Below are 24,508 nucleotides of genomic sequence, written 5' to 3' on the forward strand. Positions count from 1 at the left end.
CTGATGTTTGAGCAATAGCTGAAGAGAAATAGTGAAAGTCTGACACAGAACTCCACCACTGGGACTGTGGTTGGCTGGTCAATTGTTTTATTGATATTCTTCTCCTACCATTAAACCTTTATCACCATTGATTATGAAGTTATTTCATCCTTCTTTCCTTGTAGATGCCTGACTAGCTACAGCAAGATGAAAACAGCATTCTGCTCATGAATTGAAAATTTTAACATTAGAAACCAAATATGTCATGACTACTGTTCACAAGTTAAAGACCTACATTCAGGGCATAGCCATTGCCATTATCTGCCAAAAATTAGCAAAAAAAACCCCATGCAATTGTCTAATCCATGTAATACATTATGAAGAATTTCAAATTGAAGTCAAATAGACTGGAATAGCATTTGATAGTCATATTTTCTGAATTCAATGGAAAAACTAACCTAATTCAGAAAATATAATTAGGGTATCCCGCACTATCTTTCTAATAGGCTATCATAAATCTAAATGCTTTTTAAACAGAACATTAAGTTCATGTAAGCCTGGAACTGATATAAACCTGAGGTAGATTTTCATGTTGCAAAAAGAAGCTATTTTCTATTTACTTCTTTGCAGCTACAAAGGGTTTATAAAACAGATCTAGGGTAGCAACACATGGATCAGGTCTTTCTAACAATTATGTTGCAGTGTACATTTCTAGTAACCACCAAACAAATATCTTGTTTTCTATGAAAAAAAAAAAAAAAAAAGTGGGTAGAAAATTTTAAAAAAGAATATAAAAAAACTCTTCAGAAGTTCAAAAACTTCTCCTTAAAGCTGTTTGCTTCAACACTGACAAGACTGAATTCAGTATGGAAACTGTTGGGGAAACTGTCGATTCCAGTCCAAACCATTATTGCTTTTGTTCAAGTCTGAAACATTTCACAATAATAGAATAACTTAAGCTTGCTGCTGTCATCAACATATAGAGGGAGTCCTTTGCGGCTTTTTTTTTTTTTTTAACAAGAAAACAATCCCAATATCCCAATGGTGGCCAAAAAAAAAAAAACAAAAAAAAAAAACCAAAAAAAAAACCCCAAAAAACAAACAAACAAAAAAAAAACCTTATTCAAAATTCCTACAAGAAAAAACAATAGTCACACAAAGCGGCAAGAGCTCATCCGGAGTAAGCTTGCATATTTATTGTCACTCCTTGCTCTGCAAATATGTAGAAGTGGAACTGATGCAGGCTACTGACTGATGCAGGCTACTATACTGGCCATAAGAAAAGAACAAAACATAGAATAAGGTAGCTTTGTTAAGTGGTCTTCCCCAAAACAGTGTTACAACTGCATCCAGATGTGAATGTATCTAGGAACAAGGAAGGGTCCGCAACTTAACCTTTCCAAAAGAACTAAACTGTTCCCCCTTAGGGGCCTCAAGAGCAAGAACGAGCTGGAGTCTGTTCTAGGTACTCTCCCCATTTCTAATCGTGTCAGCACCCATATACTTCCATATTCTCTTCAAATTGTGAAACTGTTATTTCTACTGCCCATCAGCAATAAAGGTCAGAGAGCTACCAAGATCAGGTCTATAATCTATAGACCAAGTTTAGTGGCCTAATAAATCCCTGTCCTGTGCTCTAAAAGGAATGTGGCCTAAAAGTTAGTAAGAAAAAGAAGCTGCTTTTTCTGAAAGTGAGTTGATGGACAGGAGAATAATCATTTACTAATGGCCACATTTTGGAAGTGATCAGAGGGGAGGAGGAAAAACAAACAAACAAAAAAAACCCAAAACAAAACCAAACAAACAAAACCATAAAAAAAAAATGCACTGTCCCTGTGAAAAATAACATCTCTTTGCTGTTAAAATTTCAAACCACACCATCAAAAGTGTATGGAAGAACATGGCTATCAGGTGGATGGGTGCAGAACAGCAACAGACTGTTTTTATGTAGCAGCTACCGATTTTGTCTGGCTTTACTTAAATCTAGGTTTTATGTCAAGTTTTATACTAATCTCTCTTATGAATTTCATTCCCATTTCAGTTAACTGTGTGAACACTATAGTTTCCTCCAATAGAATGGTTGTAACAATACAATCCCAATTCAGAAAATATGATTATTAACATAAATGCCTAACGTAATTCCCACATTTCAAAATAAAACAGTAAATCGGCTGCATAGTCTGAGCCTACAGGCTACAGACGAGTGACGCCATTTAAAAGCGGAAAAACAAAAGTTTGATAAATCCAATCTCTACAAGATCTAAAGCCCCAGACACAATAGACAGCTCTTTTTTAGTTTGGGTTCTGGAACTCTGCTTTAAACAAATTTAAAAAAAATAAATCAAAAGGAAACTAGAGATATTATCTGCAGCCTGAAGTCTAGGACAAACTTTCTAATTGTTTTGTGGTCCTCATTGTTAAGCAATAAACAAACTACATGCCAAATTTGTTCCTGATTTTTTAACACAAGCAAAAACAGTCAAAGAGATATTTAGTGAAAGGTAATGCAAAACACATGTTTGATGAGAACCCTGAAGCAAAAATATGAAGATTCCCTTTCCCCAGAATAATATTTAGTTAATGCATGGAATTTTGCATTAACTAAATGTAGGGGGAGGCGGTTAAAGGTAAACTCAAAAATTACTTCTGGCTCATAATGGCAACTGTGGGAGTTGAAACAGGGACTGCTTCAAGTAGTGAGGTCATTTCAGTACAACAGAAGATCAAACACTTCTACTTAGAAAAGGAAAACCAAGCCCCCACAACCAACACCCAGTCCTGGCTGTCAAACAGCATATTTGTATTGAAAGAACATTATGATTTAACTGAACACAACTTTCACCACAGAATGTCAATCATAAAGCATAATTTTGAGCACCTCCTCTCTTCTACCCTAATCAAACCTAGAGCCCGTTCTGCAAAGTAGCTGGTTACTTTCCATACTGAAGATTCTCATAATCTGTATGGATATACCCACGGTTTCAAAATTCTTTTGTCACATGCTTCCAGATGCAAGTTGCTGACATGTTATACAAATTAATGCAGTCAAGCAGCCGCATCTGACAGTTTGTGGATGCTGTAACTTTATGCTTGAGTGTAAAGATCATACATAATATTTACTTTTAATTCATATTATTACTTTACTGTGCTTTTATAAATAAAGCTTTTAATGGTACAGATGATAAAATGTTCATGTCCTTTTATGCTACTTTTATCACTAAAACGGTAGGTTTGAAATGAATATCATGGAACTATTACTATAGAACTAATCTTCTACTAAGAGATTTCTACCCCAGTTAATATTCCTCACTTATGACATTACATTAAAAAAATTCTTTGATTGCTTACATTCAGATATACAGTACTAAGTTAAATAAGTATTGCATTCTTCAAGAAAAGGCCAAACAATAGTAAAAAGTCTCTTAATAAAAAGTAACAATATTCTAACTTTAAGGACTGGAGTAGGGGATGGAAATGAAAACCGAAATTTAAATTCTTCAGTTTAAAAATAGGTCACAAGGATTTTATTTTTCCATAGCTAAAGCTCCTCTTGGAGAAGTTAGTTCATTCTTATGTACTACAACTACAGTTACTCCATCTTTCATCAGCTAAAGGATCAGGGTACCTAAAGTTTTGTTTCTATACAACTCTCAAAAAATTAAACCCCAAAAACTAAAATTTCCTTAGAAACTCCGTATAAAAGCCAGAATTTTCATGCATGGTTTGCACTGCATTCAGCGGGTGATTTTCACAGGTGATAAACCCAACTGCTATGAGCAGTCTTGCTGCTGTGGATCCAAATCAGGCATGCAATTACACATATTTTTTGCAAACTGTTGCAAAATGCATTTCATGCCCAAATACATTTGAAATTAACAGTTGTAGTTATTCATACAAAGTTAGCACATCAAATCAGGGAGACAGACATGGAAAAAGTTGGGAGGGTATGAAAGGGTAAAGAAAGAAAAGAGAACAAAACCAAAAAAAATCTCAAAGAAAGGTTCAAACCCATTATGATATCTAGTAGGAGATATCAACAATAAAAACCCCATGCTGTAAATGTAAAAGCTTCAATGTTCCAATTTTTAAAGGGGGACATACGGTTAGAGTCAAAAGTATGACATTGCTTTGCATTGGAGTAGTACCTACTCCAAATGAATATAAGAACTTTTTTTGGTTTTGCCATTTGTACTAAAGTCAGTACTACATAACAAAATCTAGCCATAAGGAAAAATCTGCAAAATCAATACTTTTCCACAAGTAAAGAAATAACTTAATCTAAAAACCTTGATTTTCATGCTGACAAGTAAAAGTCTATTCAACTTGTAATTCAGGATCTGATAGTAATACAAATGTGTTCACACATAAGTCAGACTGATTTTTTACTGAATCAACATGACCACTGTACTAAACCCTAATTTCTAGGTGAAACAAATTCAATCCACATGCACATCTAATTCTGAAAGCACTGAGTTTTCCTGATCAGATTTAAAACCTCCTGTACTAAAAAGTAATGGCCTCAAGCTGTGCTGGGAAGGTTTAGATTGGATATTAGGAAAAATTTATTCACAGAGAGGGTAATTGGGTACTGGAACAGGCTTCCCAGCAAAGTGGAAGTGCTTCCCAGATGGGGGAAGCAACATCTCTGGAAGTGTTCAAAAACCACGCAGGGGAGGCCCTCAGTGATATGGTATAGTTGTGTTCTTAGCAGTCTTGGAGGTGGTTGTACTTGATGATCTTAAAGGTCTTTTCCAACCTAGCTGATTCTATGATTCTTGTCTCCTTAGCAAAATCAATGCGGACAGAGAGATGTGAGAAGAAATATGTGTTGCTACCTCCATATTTTTTCCTTTCTTCCCTTGATGTCATCCAGTGCTACAATATCCAATGCTCTGAGCCGTTACACTGAGAGTGTCAGAACCACCATGGAGAGATGGCGAAGTATATACAAGGTGTAGACCTACTGGAAATGCAAGCTTGCAAACTTCCCTGGAAAGATGGCTGTAACTAAGACGCATCTATTTGGTGCTGTCAAGTACAGCAAGAAGTGCACATGGCCCAGAGTGGCAGCTATGTTTCTGCTGGGATTTAAGATCTGGGTTCTGCCTTTTAGATACCACAGTCATGGAACAGTTAGGGTTGGAAGGGACCTCAAAGATCATGTAGTTTCAACCTCCCTGCCAGCCCCCCATGCAGGGACATCTTTCACTAGACCAGGTTGCCCCATCCAGCATGGCCTTGAACATTGCCAGGGATGGGGCAGCTACAACTTCTCTGGCCAGCCTGCACCTCTGCCTCACAGAACAAACGCAGTCCACCTCCAAAGCCTATTTTTCAATTTAATTGAACAAACTTTTAGTAGGATCTTCCCCTCCAGAGGTCTTTCAGAGAACAGAGAAACAATAAGGCCATTGTCAGATGCTCCACATGGCTCCTCTGGTTAGGAAACAAATATAACCTCTCTTGCCCATTCAGAATCTGTAAGCAGCAGATGCAGCATCTAAAACAGGCTGTTACATCAGCAGAACCTTTCTGTGCTAATGAGGATACATGAACAAAATAAGGAAAACCACAGAGCTCTTAGGTCACAAAATGAGTTTGCAAGATTGACGGATGCCAAGCTCGTGTTTGTTTTTAAACTTGCAAATACATGACCTGAAGAAAAGAAAGCAGGAAGGAAACAAGAAAAGAAATGAATGTGATTAGTAGAGGAAACTTAAACAGGTAGAGATATTTGAGATATATATACATGCAGTCAGGTAAAACTGTGCTTGCAACAAAGAGAACTTCGTAGATACCATTACAAAACAAAAAATTTAATAACAAAACATGCAATAGGCTATATAAAGAAGAAAATGAGAGGTAAAAACCAGAGATCACATTCACACAGCAGTTAATAAAAAAAATTATTCTTACAAGCCATTAGATATTATTTTAATTTCATAAATAGCTTCATGACATTGTTAACAATTTGCTTGTGTAAATAAAAGAAATGCATAAGTCCTCTAAAATCCCAAAGGGAAGGGGAGCAGCAGAACCCTAACTGTGTCTCTGTACAGTACATAAAATCACAGCAACAGTTGTATCACTGACACAGGTAATAGATCAACAAAAGTGGGTAGAGAAAGCTCCTTAAGACAGTGTCTCCACTGTTCACAGAGGGAATAAACCCTCATTTTCAGAATAATGCTATTCCTTGTTCATTCAAATAAACATGAATAAACTTGTATCTGTTAACTCAATATGGCTTTTACCTTATTTACCAATTTATACTTCTGTGGCATTTTATTTCTAGGGATATTCTATTGCTATATCTTATGTTCAACTTAAAAATTCAAAATGCTGAAATCATTAACTAAAAAGTTTACTGATACATCTTGTTTGCATCTAAGGCTTTTGAAATGAAATGAAACTTAAGTAACCTATTATTTATTTTCTGGGGTGGAAGAGGGAGATTAAAATCTTAATGTCGATAGATTAATAGGGGACTTTCCATATGAGAATATCTTTAACATTACTGTTTCGTTTACATGATAGATTATAAACACATGGTCTACTCTTGAAAAGTTCACTGTAGCTATGTGTATATTATTTTCCAAAAATACAGTTGGAATGTTATCAGTGGGGCTTCTAAGATGACTGCTCAATAGTCAGGAAAAAAATCTATGCAGGTCAGCTCAGCCTTTTCTGTATACTTATTATGCTGACAATGATATAAACATTTTCTGACTAGGTACCATCTTTCCACTGAACTCGTTCAGCACACACTAGCCAATATTTGCTATGTAACATTTTTAATATTGCATTTACTCTCATTCTTGAGTATGTGGCCTTAATCATGAGAGCAGCCTTTTTCTTTCTGCTTCAGAAATTATAGCTTTTAAGTGATGCAACAACTGATAAGAGTATTTTTTACTCAGGTAACAGCTTAATTTTCTAAATAAACATTATTAACTATGCTCATTCTACACAGTCCATGCTAGCTACGGAAAGGGTCCTAAGAAAAATACTATCCAGCCATATAACCAAAACTACGTGGCATGGCTGAAAAAGACACTCCAGAACTGAGCTTTCACCCTTTACTTGGGTCAAGCTCTGTAGGTTTTATGAGATCCACTATTTGTGGAAAGGTCCAGGTCAAGAATACCACAGGATCACAAGTTTCTGACAGAAATTACTTTAGACAGAATAAGAGGTGACACAAATTCAGACCTATTTTGCTATGTATTTCCACCTGTCACATCTCCTCAGTTCTTCACTCCCTCCCCAGTTACTCATCTTGATCTTCCATTGCCTCTCTCCCCTTGGCCCCTGTATCCCAACCTGCTATTACAAGGCTAGGAAAAAAATTTCCGAATTAGAATTTACTTTGTGGTGTCCCTGAGCATGGCAGGAGGTTGGAACTAGATGACATTAAGGTCCTTTCCAATCCTAACTATTCTATGATTCTATAAATTATACCTGAAGTCTCTCCTGAAGAACAGGAACTGAGATATAGCCTGTAGAGTGGCAAAATTTAAGAAACCCTTTATACAACCAACAAGACATGTATCTGAAAAAAAAAATTCTATAATTAAAATCTATGAAACTACAAGGACATGAGCAAAACCAGACTTTGTTTTCTTTATTAACACTGGCAAAAAGAAGGAGACACCCAATGTTGGGGGGAGCAGAGGGAGGAAACCAACCCAACAAAACTTGCAGCCTAAAGAGCTAACTTTTGGCAAAGTTATAACAACAGCTAGTTATAATGGAAGCCAGACCACTTTAATAGGTAGAAATGGCAGCCCCACCTATAATATAGCCCATAAAGGATTTTCTTTGAAGATTTAGTAGGCATTCTCATTGACTGAGCCTGCACACATTTAGAGCAGCTGAGAATTTGACATATACGTATTAACAGAGCAAAATAAATCACAGCTTTTGCTGTAGCACCAATGAGTGTAAGAATAAAATCAGCTGCATTCACAAACAGATATTAACACTTAATTTTTTCTCTTTCTTTAAAGTTCCAAGATGGATTTTAATGTGGCCTTCATTTAGTGCTAGATGCAATATAGATTATTTTTTTAATCCATTACTGATTTATATTGTATTAAGTTATTTGCAGATGATCTTGCAAACGGAAAAACAATTTGAACCAATACTTGGGTAGGGTGAAATTAACCCCAGTTGTTAACTCAACACCCCCTACCCTCCAACCAACCCAAAATAATATAGGTAACTTTACCACTTAAAAATGGGTCATCATTGAGAAGGAATTACATCATGCATATCTATATATATATATATACTAGCAAACATATGCATATCTTCTGTGGCATACAGCATAAATAGCTGTGTGCAGAACAGCTTTGTACTCTAAAATAATTCATCTTTCACCCACTAAAACTTCCCCAAACTAGCAAATCTTTCTTCAGATTAGCTAGAATTTACCTCCCTGCCATATGGCCTCCTCTGTAAATACGTTTTTATTTCACATTACAATAAAAACATTGTGTTATTAAAATCAGATGTTTATGTAGAGTATTAAATATTTTATGCATTTGAAAGTTATCTGAGCATTTTTTCCTGACTACTATTTCCAGTGCAGCTAGTATTTTACATCCAATCCATCCAAACAATGCATCCACTCGGAACACCCGCACAGCAATGCAAGGAGGAAATACAATTGCCAGACTAAAGCATTTCTGGAAAACAGCAGAGTGAGCTTTGCAGGTCCTTGTTCTGTTCTGTACAATGTTCTTCCTTAGCTCAACAGGTGACAGAACACATCTGCTTTGCATAACAAATCCCTGTAAAAATCACTACAAAACCATCATTTGTAAGATCTTTACAACACCCATTACTATCACTGAAGCCATGTAAGTCAATAACTACTTAAACAGCACTTGGTGCTTTCAATAAAAACATACTTGTGGAATTACAGCCATGTTTTCCACAAGTAACGGTTCTGCTAAACATGGATGGACTTTATTATCCAAGTGTTTACTGCGGTATAAATGAGGAGAATTTAAAAAATGAAAGCCTGCATTCCAAACTGCTGAGAAAGCATACATAGAATATATTTGTGAAGCTGTTCTACTTCAGTTGTCTCACGTCAGTACCATGAAAAGCCCAAACTAGATTTGCGCACATGAACATTTAACTTTTACAACTGCAATATGTGATGTATCTAATTGCAGTTCTAATGAAAGATGGCAATTATCTGTTTTGTTGATCTTTTCTCCCCAGATACTACAGTTCAACAAATCAGACTTCACCATTAGGCAAGTTCTCTTTTGGAGAGCAGTGCATTCCTTTGATCAGAGGGAGGGAAATACACAGGGGATTCTCTTCTGTCAATTTAAGTGGCCCAAAGGAATGTTTGGTCTAGATGATGGCACCTACTTAAATTGCCTTAAACTTCTGTATGTAAATTTCTATCATAAACAACTTGTTCTTTTCAAAGAAGTTAAAAACAATCAATCATTTTCATTTAGTTTTATCCACACTTTATTTATTTATTGACAATGTATCTAAATTTTTGGCACTACAAGAAAAATAAATACTCTTAGTATTAAAATCCACATCTAATGTTTATTCATAATCACTGCCTGTCTTTAACCACTGTTTATGTTACAAAACAGCTGTCATTTCTACTCTGTTTAGACACTTGCACCGCCAAACCTCATGAAATGCGAGGGGATCAACAGTTCATAGGCAAAGCATCAGCTATATCTTTGCGCTCCTTTTTCTACTCAAAGAACTATCACACTTATTCAGTTAAGAGTAGCCATTAAAAGGGGCTTTTTCTAGAAGAGCAAAGGTCTTGCACTTTGGAGATTTATTACAGAACAGCAAGATAGGAACAGAACTGTTATCTTTTCTCCTATCCCAGTAAGTACAGCCTAGCACAGCACACATGTATGTGATAAACAGCCACACAAGTGACTGCACTGTCCTTCCCATTCAGCCCAATAAAGGTTTTATGCAACACCTTAGGATAATCATCCGAACTTTACTACCAGTTCTGTTGCATGTAACACGTAGCCAGTACAATAGAGAGCACCTGCATGCTTATATTACTGATCAAATTGTGTCTGTGGGGGAAGATCTCCAGAACTACTAGATGGAGGGGTCATATCAAAACGTAGTATCTACTGCGTGAAGGCTTGAAGAGTCCTGCTGTATATCCAATGTAGAAAAAAAAACCTTGTATAGCATTAACCTGTATGTTAAAAGATGCTGCAAAGAACAACCTAGCCTTGAACTAAGTATAGGGATGTGAAGATGAGATGAAACAACAACTTTAACTGATGTTTGGGATTCTACATAAGAACATTTTCCTCTATAGCCTGAAAGTTTAATTGCAAATTACTTATCACAACATCATAGTTCAATTTTCACACAGACAAAGAACATTACAGCTCTCTAGTCACATAAACATGCAGGTTCAATTCTCTTATCCCAGGGTTTAAACTTCCACATTTGAAATATGTATTTTTATTTTATTGTACAACATTCAATTTCAAGAAAAAGAAAGCCGTTTGGTTAATGCTGGATTTTCCAAAATGTGCTTGTTATTTATTGTATGCATAAACTTCATATTCATTTTATATATATATATATATATATATATATATATAAAATGTATGTATAAACACAACACAAACTTAGAACTGTTACACAACTGGTATAATGTTAGGACAGACTCTTAAGCATCTATTTATTTTTTTTCTCTGAAGTCATTCATATTCACGGCAATTCATATGCCACTCTATAAATTAATCAGAATAATTTACATACTATTGATCACACATGCACAGTCAATTTCAAAGTGTCACATGCATCTATTTTAGTTTTATTTTTATTAATTTTAAAGTGGATAAAGCAAAGATTTTCTTAAGAGAATCTATACTTAAAAGTAATTTGTAAGAAAAACTTCAGTCTTTAACACATGTAGCTTTGAAACCCACCCTATATTCTCTCCTTTTCTCACATTTCTACGTAGTGTGGATATATATATATATGTTTAGAATTTCATATCCAGCAAAATTCATCTCGGCTGCATGCAAAAATCTGTCCTTATGTAAAAGCCAGCCTAGAAAAGATCTGAAATTAAATGAGTACTCACTTGTTTAGTCTTTGTTTTTGTAATGGTGTCCGAAATGGGTTTCTTCCTTTCTTTAACAGCTGTTTTAGAAAACAGTTCTTCAAACTCATGATAATCTATGGAAGGTTCTTCAATTTTTTCCCACACAAGTGAAGCACTAGAATCTCTAAAGTTAAGCAAAAGACCTATGTAGGGCAATGTCAAACTAAATAAGGTCATAAATGAAGGAATGAAAAAAATAAAATAGCAATTTAAAAGTTGTGGCCTGACTTCTACTAGCAGCATTTTGAGAAGATATATTGTTGATTCTCCCCCGTACTTCTTTCATTGCTGCTTTATTCACACATGCCAGTGGTCAGGGTCATTGATATTCACCTACTTTACATACACAGGAATATAAATAGGCTGTATACAGGCTATGAAACATAGACATTTACACAAAGAAGTAGAAATAGGTATCTGCAGGCCACCTGTGTGACAGTGGCAAGAACTTGAAAAGAAAGAGAAATTCAACATTAGAGAACAGCAGAATGGATTTACAATCAGCACTCAGAGCCATAAAGAAAAGATTAAGAAGGAAACCTTTTTTCATGATCAAGAACAATATTTTACAAGCAAAAAGCATCAACAACCAAAATCAAGTATATCAAAGTAAGGGTTATCAGAATAGCTTGATGCTGCCATGAAAATAAATTGCCATTTGAAGCTGTCTGTTGAGTGTGCAAGATGAAGGGGGAAAAAAAATGAAAATATTTCTAGGTCACTGGAGAAAGGAAAGAGAAGGACAAACTGCATTCAGCATACGTTCATCTAGAGGGAAGATGCTACAAAACTTGCAAGCTGCTCCAGAGAGAGACCAACAGTATCTTGAAATTTGAAGGGAAAAACAAATATGACATTTTTAAAAACCATCTCATGGAATGCTTAATGGTACTCATTCACCCCTGGGTCTCTGATAAATGCATGGTATGTAACCCCAAAGGACAGCTGAGAACACTACCCTCAAAGAGCTTTCATGTACAGATAATATTACTCAGAATTGTAAAGAAAACAGGTATCCCACTCACATATCCAGCTACAGATAAAATCCTATTTGCACTGATGCTCTCCTAAAGACCTGCCTAGCAATAAATAAAGAGCTGCTTGTAACATACAACACCATCCGGACAGCCATAAATTAAAAATATCACTCCCTACACAACTCCGTGACTTACCTTTTACTGTGTAGCTGAATTCTTGTCCAATAAAGAGGCTTCATTGGCCGAGAAGGCTCTATCACATGTTTCCTGCTCCCTTTCTCCTGATTCATCCCCATTGCAAATAAACCAGATGGTAACAGAGGAGGAAGAAACCCACAGCCTTGTGGGACTGCTGGGTAGGTGCTGCCCTGGGCTGGTGCTCCTCCAGGTAAAGGTGGTGGGGCTGGAGGTGGCATCCCCAACCCAGGCAAAGGAGGGGGTGGTGGAGGGACACCAGCACCAGGCAAAGGTGGTGGAGGAGGGACACCAGCACCAGGCAAAGGTGGCGGAGGAGGGACACCTGCACCGGGCAGAGGTGGCGGAGGAGGGACACCTGCACTGGGCAGAGGTGGCGGAGGAGGGATACCTGCACCGGGCAGAGGTGGCGGAGGAGGGACACCTGCACCGGGCAGAGGTGGCGGAGGAGGGACACCTGCACTGGGCAGAGGTGGCGGAGGAGGGATACCTGCACCAGGCAGAGGTGGTGGAGGAGGGACACCTGCACCGGGCAGAGGTGGTGGAGGAGGGACACCTGCACCGGGCAGAGGTGGCGGAGGAGGTGGAGGAGGGACACCAGCACCAGGCAGAGGTGGTGGAGGAGGTGGAGGAGGGACACCTGCACCAGGCAAAGGTGGTGGAGGAGGAGGGGCTGGGATGCCCCCTCCAGGCAGAGGTGGAGGAGGTGGTGGCAGTCCTACTCCAGGCAGAGGTGGTGCTGGGGGTGGGGATGTCATTCCCAGGCCAGGCAGAGGAGGAGGTGGTGGAGGGACAGCAGCCCCAGGTAGAGGTGGTGGAGGAGGGGGAGGTGGGATGCCCCAACTAGGCAGAGGGGGTGAGACTCTGGGCAAAGGTGGTGATGGAGGTGGTGGTGGGACTCCGGCACATGGGAGAGGAGGGGCTGGAGGCAGCATCGGTATCTCCCCACTTGGCAAAGGTGGGGGAGGAGGCGGGGGTAGTGGCATCATCATGCCTGGCAGAGAGTGGTCCAGGTGTGCCATTGCTGAGCCAGCAGGAAGGAGTCCTGAGCCGGGCAGGGGTGGTGGGGGTGGTACTCCTGCCATGGACATAGAAGTGGCAAGAGAAGGGCCATGTGCTCCAGACAGGGTTACAACTGGTTCAGGTACTGGCAGCGATGGGGGAATGCTACATGTGGGCTCCAGGGGCAAAGAAGGGGGATGTTCACTACAAGTCACATCTACAGTACTTAGAGGCTGATGGGAAGCTGGCATTTCAGTCTCTCCTTTAAATGCAAGGGACAAATTAACTTTGGGTCCTGGAAGAGGTGACTGTGGCAGACTCTGTACTGATTGGCTTGCATCCAGTGGCACCGAGATTAGCTTCGGTGACAGAATTAAGGAGATTTCAGAACAAAATGTGGGCTGTAGTTCTAGAGCTGTCAGTTTCTGAGTTGGCCCTTCACTTTTGCCCCCTTCTAAGTGTGGTGGAGGGGGTGGCTGTGGCAGTGCATTGGCTGAAGGCATTGTGTGTGTTAAATAACCCTCTGTTGGTGACGTCTGTACAGATCTTGCTTGTGACACAGTCCTGGGTAAAACCTCCTCTTCATTTGTTTGAAGAGTCACACTGCTGAGTTCCCTGCAGACTGCATGTGTGTGCTTCTTTTCGTGCTCCCTCTCAACAGTCTGTACCTCTGCAGCAGGGAACTGTTTCTCTAGTTCTGCAATTTTGGTCCTCAGATCCTCAATAGTTTGCTCAAGTTGCTGGATAACACTGGCACGCTCCTCAGATTTCACATCAAAATCATCCTTTGAAAGAAAATAAACAAGAAGCATAAACCAGGTAATATTCATCACTATATAAAAATTTTAAATTTAGATCAAGAATATTGGTATTCCAGAGGTTCAGAAATAACCCAGTTATGACAGACAGAGGTATCGTTTCGTCTAGCTGCATCTTACAGCAGAAGAAGATAGCTTAGAAAAATTATGAGCTTCAGTACGGAGCTATCCTAGTCACTGTGAGCATGATTTAGACTACAATTATATTTGGCAAAACAAAACTCAGCAGCAACCCCTCCTCCACATACTCTGGCCAAGAAAACCAACCAACCACTGAGCACAAGTATTGCAAGTGTTTCTGTACACATGGATACCCAGACATGGCAGAGGGAAGGGCACTGCACTGCTTTAATTCTCTTAACTGAAAATGTGTTAAGAGTTTCTTCAAAAGGATGCACTGTGCATTAAGAGACTCAACTACTACTAACTGCTGGGTTTCAGTATACACCTTAATGATACAATTCAGATTAGGAATGCGGAACGTAACAAATGTTCACTTCTAAAAAAAAATGGCTAATCTCAGAACAAAGCAATGCTTTTCACCAGCCACCACACTTGAAAAGGAAAAGCAAGACAAAACTGAGGGAGAATTTTCCTCCCACCCAAGATTTGAAACTCCACTGCCAAGTGACAGACTGTAACATTAGAAAAGCTTCCTGTCTGGAATGGTTATTCTGTATTTGACAGTTTCCACAATTTTATATCTTTCTCTGCAGCATCTGATCCTGCCTGCTGTAGACTGAGTAGATGAGTCATTAAGCTTAAACGGTACAGTAATTTCCATGTTTTTTAACGAAATATCAGTTACAAACTATACTAAATTTAACGGCCTTGTACTTTTATCAAAAGATACCCCCAAAAAACAACCTAGTCCAGGAGAACAGGAGATAAGACCAGATGTGATTTTACAATACAAAAATCTTGTAATAAATTATTTTCTAGCTACATGCATTTACTTTTTAGTTGTTTTTTTCCTTTCTTTAAATTTGAAATATTGGTCAGCACTTCAAGAATTTAGATTAATTTTGTCATGCAATCTGTTTCCCAAGTTACAGCAAAACAAGTGCCTTTTTGTTCTTTTTTGTAAATTCACAAGCTTCATGGATGACACTGTAGGCTTACTTCATTGGAAATCTTTCAAATATGCAGATTTTACAGGTCTTGTAAAGAAGCCTACAAATACACATACAATGCCGGATATACTAATTGCCTTGATTTGTTTCTGGGAGATGATGTTTTTCATCTCATCCTTTGACAAACGAAACATTTAAAAGTCATTTTTCTTTCTGGAAAATGAAGTTGTAACTTCCAGCCAGGGACCATTAATGAAATATATGTTCATTAATACTTTAAAAATTGTTTCTGCATAGAATTGGTTTTCAAACATAAAATTTCAATTCTGTCTTTATCTTTGAGTTTCCCAGCTGTCCTAAAGCAATCCCAGAAGTAAACCAGCAGCTACTACATTTAAACCAAATATTGTTAGCTTTCTCACCTTTATAAAAACTTACAAACCCCTACACTGTTTGAACATTCTGGAACAGCACTTTGAACCAAAAGTTATGGAATACAACTAGGCCTCCCTACCAAACTTTGAAGAAAAAATGTTTTTCAAGGAACAGTGAAGGAATGAACACAGCAGACATATTTTAACAAACAGTACTCTAACGAAGAAAAAAGGCTGAAAAAGACATATGCTTTACAGGCTACTCATGGTGCTTCAGTCCACTCATTTTCCTTTAATACCTCAATACTTTCTACCAGCAACAGTTTTGTTGGAGAACTTAATTATAAAGAACAAAGCATATTCTATTGTCCATTATCCCTGTTTCATCTGCTCTTATCCCCTTACCAGTCACCTGCAAATACAATAAGGCCTATCAGTTTTTCAAAAGGCAACATTATCAAAGGAAATGTGTTCAGAGGGTTATTAAAGTCACACACCAGTCTTCAGTTATTTGAGAGCAAATCCAGTTTCTCCAGACTGTAACTTTCCTAAGCTCCCACTGTAAGAATATTGCCAAGGGTTTTATGACAGATACAGGTTACCAGTTGTATCTGAATGGAAAAATTAATTCCTGCCACAAACAAACTGAATCCAACAGGATTAAACACAATATTAAACGGTACTGAAGAGATTTGTTTTAATGATGGAACATTTCACTGTTTAAAAATTCATCTACTCAGGTGACTGGATTCAACTGTTTACAAGAAAAAGTTAATCCTTGATCCCTGAATTTCTACCTGAACTACAGGAAAACCCTAGTATTTACTGTTTTACAAAATTATTTACCCTGAAGATCATAAAAATTATTAAAAAATGCAACTTCTTTTGAAAAGTTTAGAAGAATGGGCAATCAAGTAAGATAATTAAACACTTCAGATAAGGAAAAAAGATGTCTTGATTGAATTAAAAGACTTTTTACCCCATGCTCTAAGAAACAATTTTTCTGCTGTCCTTGAGACATGGCTTTCAAACAACCTGAAGACTTGCTATTGTTACCTATATATATATATACATATATATATATATATCACAAATATATCCAGGATTTTACAGAAACAGCATATTAAGAGCAAATAAGTCTTGCTGTGAATGCAGGCATATTTATCCAGAGGAAATTACATACTTAAAATTAATTTTAAAAATAAACCAAAATCAAGCCAAAGCCCCTCTGTACTTATGTGCTTCAGTAATTATTTTAGATACTTTTTATTCTGGCTTCCAGGATGTCCCCTCAGACTAGTTTAATGAGATTTTTGCCTTTACCCTAGCAAGAAATTTAACATCTTCCTCTAGATCAGAAAGGGCTGTATCAAACAAACATAAGACACAGCACACTTCCACTCTCCTCAACAAGGAAGCAAATCTAAAACATGTAAGTCCAATCCAAAATGAGAATTAAACAGTTTTCTTAGAAGAATAAGCAGGTGAAGACTTAGTTTTTCATACATGTAAAAGACAGTCAAAAGCTGTTGATAAGAACCAGAAGACTCAGATTAAAAAAAGTTGACATGATGAAAAGAAGGTTGACTTTTAATCCAGAGGACAATTCCACAGCAGAAACCTACAGGGTTTAAAAGAGATATGAGGGAACTCTGTCTTGCCTAGAGTTCTTACCCAGGACCCAGGTACTGTGGAACAGTCTTCTTTCTGTAAAGAAAGAAAGAAAGGTGGAAGCTTAAGCCTTGCTTTATCCAGGTGACTTGAGTGTGAAAGATGTGAGTAGGAAAACAAAAAAAATCCAGATGTGTGTGGCTATAGAACAGTGCCCAGTATTTCTCAAACAGGTTTTACATGTTCTACATGCAGTGAGTTGGATGCTCAATCTGGGACTGCTGGCCTGTGTTGCACTCATAGGCTTGTATGTGTACAGTATCCAACTGATCTGAGAACACTTGATTTGCTGGGTAAAGGTTGTACACTTGGATTTGCACACGTACCAAAAGCCTGTAAGCTACATCCAATTCATTCCAATCTTGTCATATTTTCCACATGAACACATCAGATGTCCAGCATAAAGCTTATCTGTATAGATAGAACATGCCCAGGATTCTCAAACACGTAAAAACTCAGACTGCATCTACCTTCTCTACCAAGTCTGACATCCTAGTTTCTCAAATAAGTGACTGAAACCTACAGACCTTTCTATAAGAAAATTTCCATGTAAAAAAACCCCACATATCTGTGAAAGTTATCCCACTCTGTATGTATATACATACACATATATGTGTCTATATTATGTATTTATCTGTATCAATCTCAACTCGTATCTGCTATTCTGTGCTTTACAAACAGCTATAACGCGTCTTTTCTAAAAACAAGCAGAATGATAGCTCTTACTGGTAATTTTGGAACACTTGAAAAATAAAGACATATTACAATTTAGTTTTAGAAATTCATGCTTTATACTATTACAAGCCAACAAGTTGCATCAACATTTTGATCGTTTTCAGTAAGTTTTCAGTGTCATGGAGTTTCCTCTCTGGATGGAATTTGTATTTAGATGATAGGATTATACTTCTTGGTTGTGTTTTCTTTTTAAAAAAAAAAAATTTAACCTTTTAGCATATCTACATCAGCAGTCATGAATCAGAGTCTATGCTACTACCTGACTGCAAGCACACACAGGGAATGTAAGCATACAATTAAACAGGATTAAGATGGCAAAATAAGATCCTTCAGGTCTCCTAGTAAGTCAACACCTGGTGGTACTAGCAGAGTCCAGTTACTTGGAAGGATGGTCTTTCCAGCTGCCCTGTTAATAAATGCCTCTCTTCTACTCCAAGTGAAACACTTTCGAATGAGCATGTTCACTGAATGGCACAAAACAGAGCCACAGCAAGAATTTAATTCAGTCAGAGAAATGTGATCTCTACGCAGTTTCTCTCTCTAAAGCTGTCTCATTTAACAGCCTTAAAAACAGGAGAGACAACTTTTTAATAGGTATTTTTAGTGCTATAACAATTCTCAAATGTAGTGATGGACACTCGGTTTTCATTCAAACAAAATAGCATCCAATTAATTCTCACATTTCACTTAATCCTCAAAGGCTATTGCAGCATTTTAGTTTTACAGCAGCAAAAGCTGAGTCAAAACCTGACAAGCTTGCCAATAATACCAAGAAGAACTGCTTGAGAAGTAGAACTAGCATTGGATACTGGTTTCTTCCTCAAATTATGAGATCGAAGCTTTTATTATATTGCAGGTGCATGTATGGGGACAAAGGATATAGGTTTTCACAACAGTCCATGTTTCTTCCTACAATCACAAGGAAACATGATGCAAAGCTCCCCAGGATAGCACTAAACAAACAAGCCCTGAAATAGAAACAGTGCAATGCACTGCTCTGCTTGAAGAGATCAACTTAATTTTGGTGGATGCAAGCTAATCTCTCACTCAGTGACATACTACAACAGATGGATTGCACCAGTCTGCACTGTGCTGGCATTGGGACTATATAGCTCTTCCTAACCTGAAGATCTAGGAAAAGTCTAATCACCAAGAGGTTTTGCCATAACCTATCATAGCTGACAAAACAAACAAGCAAAACAAACCCAACAGCAGAAAAAGCCCCACTAATTGCAGAAATCAATAATCACTGCAATCCAGATAGTTCCAATAAACAAACATAAGAAAAGCAGGAAGCATGGACCTTTGAAGAAAGCTGCACATATGACAAATGCCAGGTTGTAAAACTGAAAGTCAGAAGAAAGCAGATTGAGTTTCTTGAAACTTCTGCTCCTAAACACTTTGAATACTTTATCTCTGAGCTAAGAGCTTTTCAAAGGATAAAATCCCAGGTTTTTACATTCCCATTTTAGTAGAAAATTAAAATGAAAAACCAACCTGAGGTACATCAAAGATTGAAAGTTTTCTCTCTGTGATGCAAGACTCTTAACTGAGCTGAAACATAACCTTAAGTTATCCCCAATTTTTGTAGACTGCAAACAAGACAAGATAAACTCTCACAGAACCACTGACTACCCTAGAAGGTACACAGCAGTCAAGTATAACTACATGTCATCTTACATAATATTACTTTTAGCTTGCACAAGTAGCATTTTTTCAGCCAGAAAATTTTAGACTTATTAAAAAAAAAACAACCAACCAAAAAAAAAAAAAAACAACAGCCCCCCCCAAGTTTTGAAGATTTCTCACCTAGCATAAAAGAAATAACCTTATTAGAGAAGCATGAAGCAGTACAGAATTAAACAATAAAGACTTCAAAAAAGGCTTACCCCATCACATAACTTCATTTAGCCCAGAAGGTGGTTTAACTGTTCTATCATTCACGCAGTGTAAAACAAGTAAGTAAATAAGAATGGACATAGAAAGAAAAAAGAAAGAGGTTGACCTTTATTTAATATAACCTTATCTTGCCTATTTTTGATGTCTTTTTAGGTGTTCTGCTGTGGATTGCAAATGCTGCTGGAGTAGAATTAGCTGCATTGAGGTCTTTCAGCAGATGAAAAGATAATAAAACCTAGCCACCTACACCAGCAATCCAAAGGGCAGTGGGTACTTTAAGAGTCACAGATTTCCTTAAATTGGGATAACAACTATTCTGGATTTATTTTCTGCTCAGTATTAGACTGATTATTGAAATGACTATCACGTGATGAATCACTTTCTTTCTTGTATCATCTGCCTTTGTCGTAAAATATTTTAACTGTGAGTCTAAATGGTCTGGGTAGTATTCCTGTGTATCCAGGCCAAGGCAACCACCATTCTCATACTGTTGAAACACAAAATACAATCTGGTATATCCTGAACATCACTACATTTGTATACTAGATAGAAAGGAGTTGAAGATTTTCATACCAGGCTTTTTCTTGACTTTTGATTCAACTTGAGATTCACCAGCATCCTGAGAATTAGTCTCATGTAAACTGTCTCATTCTATTATTATTTCTGTGTTCTTTATATACAGAAACTATACTAATTTTTATGCTAGAAATAATAGTAAGCATTCTACTACCCAAAATGTCAACATTAATAATCTGAGCTTGAAGGACTTGTAATGCTTTTAATCTCCACTACTGGAGAACATAAAAAGCTAATGAGTTTCCAGGTGAACTTTGACACATCCTGATAAGCAACTGTCCAGAGTATGATGTTTCTACACAGTACTTGCCCTTTTTATCCAGGAGTTCAGCCAAACCACAAAATGGGAGGTTCACATGTTGCTTTTATTTCAGGCTTCCAGCAGGGAATAAGCAGCAAAAAATATCCACAGTAAGAATAAATCTTTGTGGAAAGGGATGAATAGTCTTCACTGCCCTGAAATATGAGCCTACTACTCACAACAGAAAAAGTTTAGAGAAATGGAATCAGAGACTTCACAAATATATCCATGAACATGCTGAAAGCAAAGGGCTGGAGGTCAGTCAGCTTCTCAAATTCTTTGAAGGTGTGAAGGCTATATTAAAAGCAAAACTGTATCATTTTGCATGAGAGAACACTGAATAAAACCAATCACAATCAAATCATCAAAGGTGAGTTTTATGTTTTCAAAGGTTAAGTAAAACTTTTTGGTATCATAGACATTAGAAGGAAAACATTTGTCTCTTCAGGAGAAGTTTAATATTGAAAACAAAGTAATTAAATATTCAGGAATATGAAAGCTAATTTTTGTCAGTAGTTTTGTGTTTATTCTGTAAGGAACAAATAAGAAGAAAAACATGTACTTAAAAATACAGAAAATAAATGGGTTTACTGGTTTTACTTACACCGACATAAAATGGACAGCATAATAAAAACTGCCTTTTATCTGATTGTAAGTAGAGGTTAAACCAGCTAAACTGTTTTGTATCCAAAGAGTAGAAATTCTTCTCAGCTTTAAAGTTCTCATTCGGGTATGCCAATGGAACTGTTGGAACAAGTCCAGAGGAGGGCCACGAGAATGACCAGGGGGCTGGAGCACCTCCTGTACAAAGATAGGCTGAGAAAGTTGGGATGTTCAGCCTGGAGAAGAGAAGGCTGCATGGAGACCTCCTAGCAGCCTTCCAGTATCTGAAGGGGGCTTATAAGGACGATGGGGAGTGACTCTTCATTAGGGACTGTCATGATAGGACAAGAGGTAATGGATTAAAACTGAAAGAGGGGAAGTTTAGATTGGATATAAGGAAGAAGTTCTTTACTGTAAGGGTGGTGAGGCACTGGAATGGGTTGCCCAAGGAAGCTGTGAATGCTCCATCCCTGGCGGTGTTCAAGGATGTGTTGGACAGCGCCTTGGGTGACATGGTTTAGTGTGAGGTGTCCCTGCCCATGGCAGGGGGGTTGGAACTAGATGATCTTAAGGTCCTTTCCAACCCTATTCTATGATTCTATGTGTATGGTTGTTTTTTTTTCTTTATTTTGGTTTGTTTGGATTTGCGTGGGTTTTCTTTTAAAATAATTGTTGATATTTCTAAGTCAAAGAAATATTCATTTTTTACTGAGAAAAACATTTCTTACATCTCTTCTACACACAGGGTCCTGCAGAAATTCTCAAAATCTTCACCACTGTAAGGTAGCACCTGATCTTTAATGCCAAGAGGAGTAAAATAATTTAATCTTGGTTCACTTTTGACTGGATGAGGTCTCTCAAATAGGCTAACCCAACTTGACAATTGAGATCATTTTTTTCTGCTAGGAATGCCACAAGAAGAAATGTTATTTCAGTGACCAGATATTCTTTGAATACATTTATGGAATGTGCATCTGTATGTGTATGTTTGTATATATACATATATGCATATACATGCACACAAATTTGTATACACACTTTTTCATGCTGCTCTCTTGTATTTAGCACGATTTCTTCAACTGTTCAACTCAATTTCTATGGAGCTCTTCTAAAAAGTTTGGAAGGTAGGTAAATAGTTTAGTACCTAAAATACTTTATGTAATCCAAATATAGTCGGGTACCACTGAGTACACAAAACCTCTTTGTTTTCACTTCTCTCCAAAAGGTGAGAGAAATTACATATGTAAATAATCAAACTTCAATTTAAACCACATTCTGGAAGAGAAGGAATTTATAGATTTTAATCTGAAATACAATGTCAATTTTAGAAAGAGAATTTAAGAAAAATCAACTGTATTTTAATAATTAATAAATACAGATCTGTCATAAATTTTGCTCTGACCAGGAACACATAGATGAAATGAACACTATCTCAATTTACCTATTTTCACATGTAAAATGAATGAGGAGTCAGAGGAGAAAATGGAAAACAATTTAAAACTGTATTTTCAATAAATGTATGCCTATCGTGCATTTCTATTCACTGCTACCTCAGACAAATGACAGTGCTCTACTAGGGTTTTACAAGAAGCTTGCTGTAAAAGGTAAGACAAGAAACAGACTAATGCTCAGAATCACACACATGCAGACAGAAAAGAAGCAATTCTCCCTATCCAAGACCTATCCCATACAATAATTCATCTTCTGAGAAAAATAGAGAAAGTCTCTTACAGTATAGCCAAGATCTTAAGTACCACCAGAATGTAATTCAGGTTAAAATAAATAAATTCTTCAGTTTTACTCTCATTTCTCCTTGCTTTCCCATCAAAGAAAGAAAAAAGGGAAGTCTGTAAATCCTAAATTAGCTTCCATTGTATAGAATTTGCAAACACACTGTTCAGACATAACAGAATTACTATTGCCTGAACCTGGAGGTTGGTGCTACTTGTTGTACCTAAAATCACAGAAAAGTCTCTCTGGTTTTGTCCAAATTTAAAGCCTATTTAAAATGGAAAAATGCAGAATGTCCATTATAATTACAAGATGCAAAAATTTTATTGTGCTCTGCCATATTCTCATAAAATTTAGTGATATAGAAGTAGTGAAACTAGGTAAATCACTTGAACCCAACCAGCAGATTCTTGAGAATTTTAGCCAGTGCTTGAAAACACACAGTATTTGACTTAGAGGTAACTCATGGGAAATATATGTGCTTCAGAGCATGCACTTTTATTTCTCTAAGCTGTTATCAAAACAACACATCAGAAACATAGCAAGACTTCTCATTTTACCACTAACTAGGCAAAGCAAAAATTAGTATTAACGAATACCCATCCTCAGAGGTGAGGAAAGTCCTGAGAAAAACAGCCAAACATCTGAGCTAGCCTTGCTTGGAGAAGGGTGCTGGTACAGAACGGATTGGACAGCATGACCTCCTGATGCCTATTCAGCCCTAAATTATGCTATGATTTTTATGTTATTCCAGAGCTAGGATTGTGTGTATAATGCCACATACCAAAGTGGAAGAATGCAATAAAGAGCCTTTCAAATTGAAATGAACATGTAAGTTAAACTTCATCTTGACATTAACATCAAGAACACAGATCAGAACAAAATAAATTTTAGTCTCACAATGGCCAGGAGGAAGAGTGCAAGAATGTGTTATTGTCACTCCAAAGAAAATTATACCAACATATTGTTCCTTTTAAAGAAGCAAATACTGCCTTCAAGCAAAATAACGGAAGTCAATCCAAGTATTGTGAAGTTTGAATATAATACAAAATACTAACATTTGTTCTGAGAATTAACTGCCACACAGGCTTGACAAGCTATACTCCTTTTTTGATTTTTATTTAAATATGGAGCCTATGATTCATACTCCATGTCAATTAATCAATCAAAATTATGTCTGATGCAGTTTCGTCCCCCTCTTTTTTTCCTTTTATTAATCTCTCTCTCATCAAGACTAAATGGAAAAGATTCGGGCTTATGGTCAAAGAAATTAATTTTGTATCCAACAAAAAAATCGACCTCCATTTAAATGGTAGTAATTCAGCAGTAAAACTTTTAAATTATCACTACAGCCATACAGAAATTTTACAGACATTTACAGATTAAATCAAACGTGTTCCTTTCACTGTTTACAAAAACAAACAAAAACCAAACCAA

At 37.1% G+C, this 24,508-nt stretch overlaps 1 protein-coding gene across 2 annotated transcripts in view; it reads right to left on the minus strand.

The window, feature by feature from the left end:
- Window positions 1-24,508, minus strand: part of FMN2 (formin 2) — a 164,431-nt gene that overhangs the window by 90,839 nt on the left and 49,084 nt on the right. Inside the window, exons 6-8 of one of the 2 annotated variants that reach the window (XM_065680190.1) lie at window positions 17,230-17,262; window positions 12,289-14,075; window positions 11,096-11,240 (exon numbers count right to left, since the gene is read on the minus strand). In XM_065680190.1, coding sequence (XP_065536262.1) covers window positions 11,096-11,240; window positions 12,289-14,075; window positions 17,230-17,262 — 1,965 coding nt within the window. The remainder of the gene's footprint in view (window positions 1-11,095; window positions 11,241-12,288; window positions 14,076-17,229; window positions 17,263-24,508) is intronic. The other variant, XM_065680191.1, reaches the window with a different exon arrangement.

The sequence above is a fragment of the Lathamus discolor genome, chromosome 5 (assembly GCF_037157495.1).
Source record: "Lathamus discolor isolate bLatDis1 chromosome 5, bLatDis1.hap1, whole genome shotgun sequence".
NCBI lineage: Eukaryota > Metazoa > Chordata > Aves > Psittaciformes > Psittacidae > Lathamus > Lathamus discolor.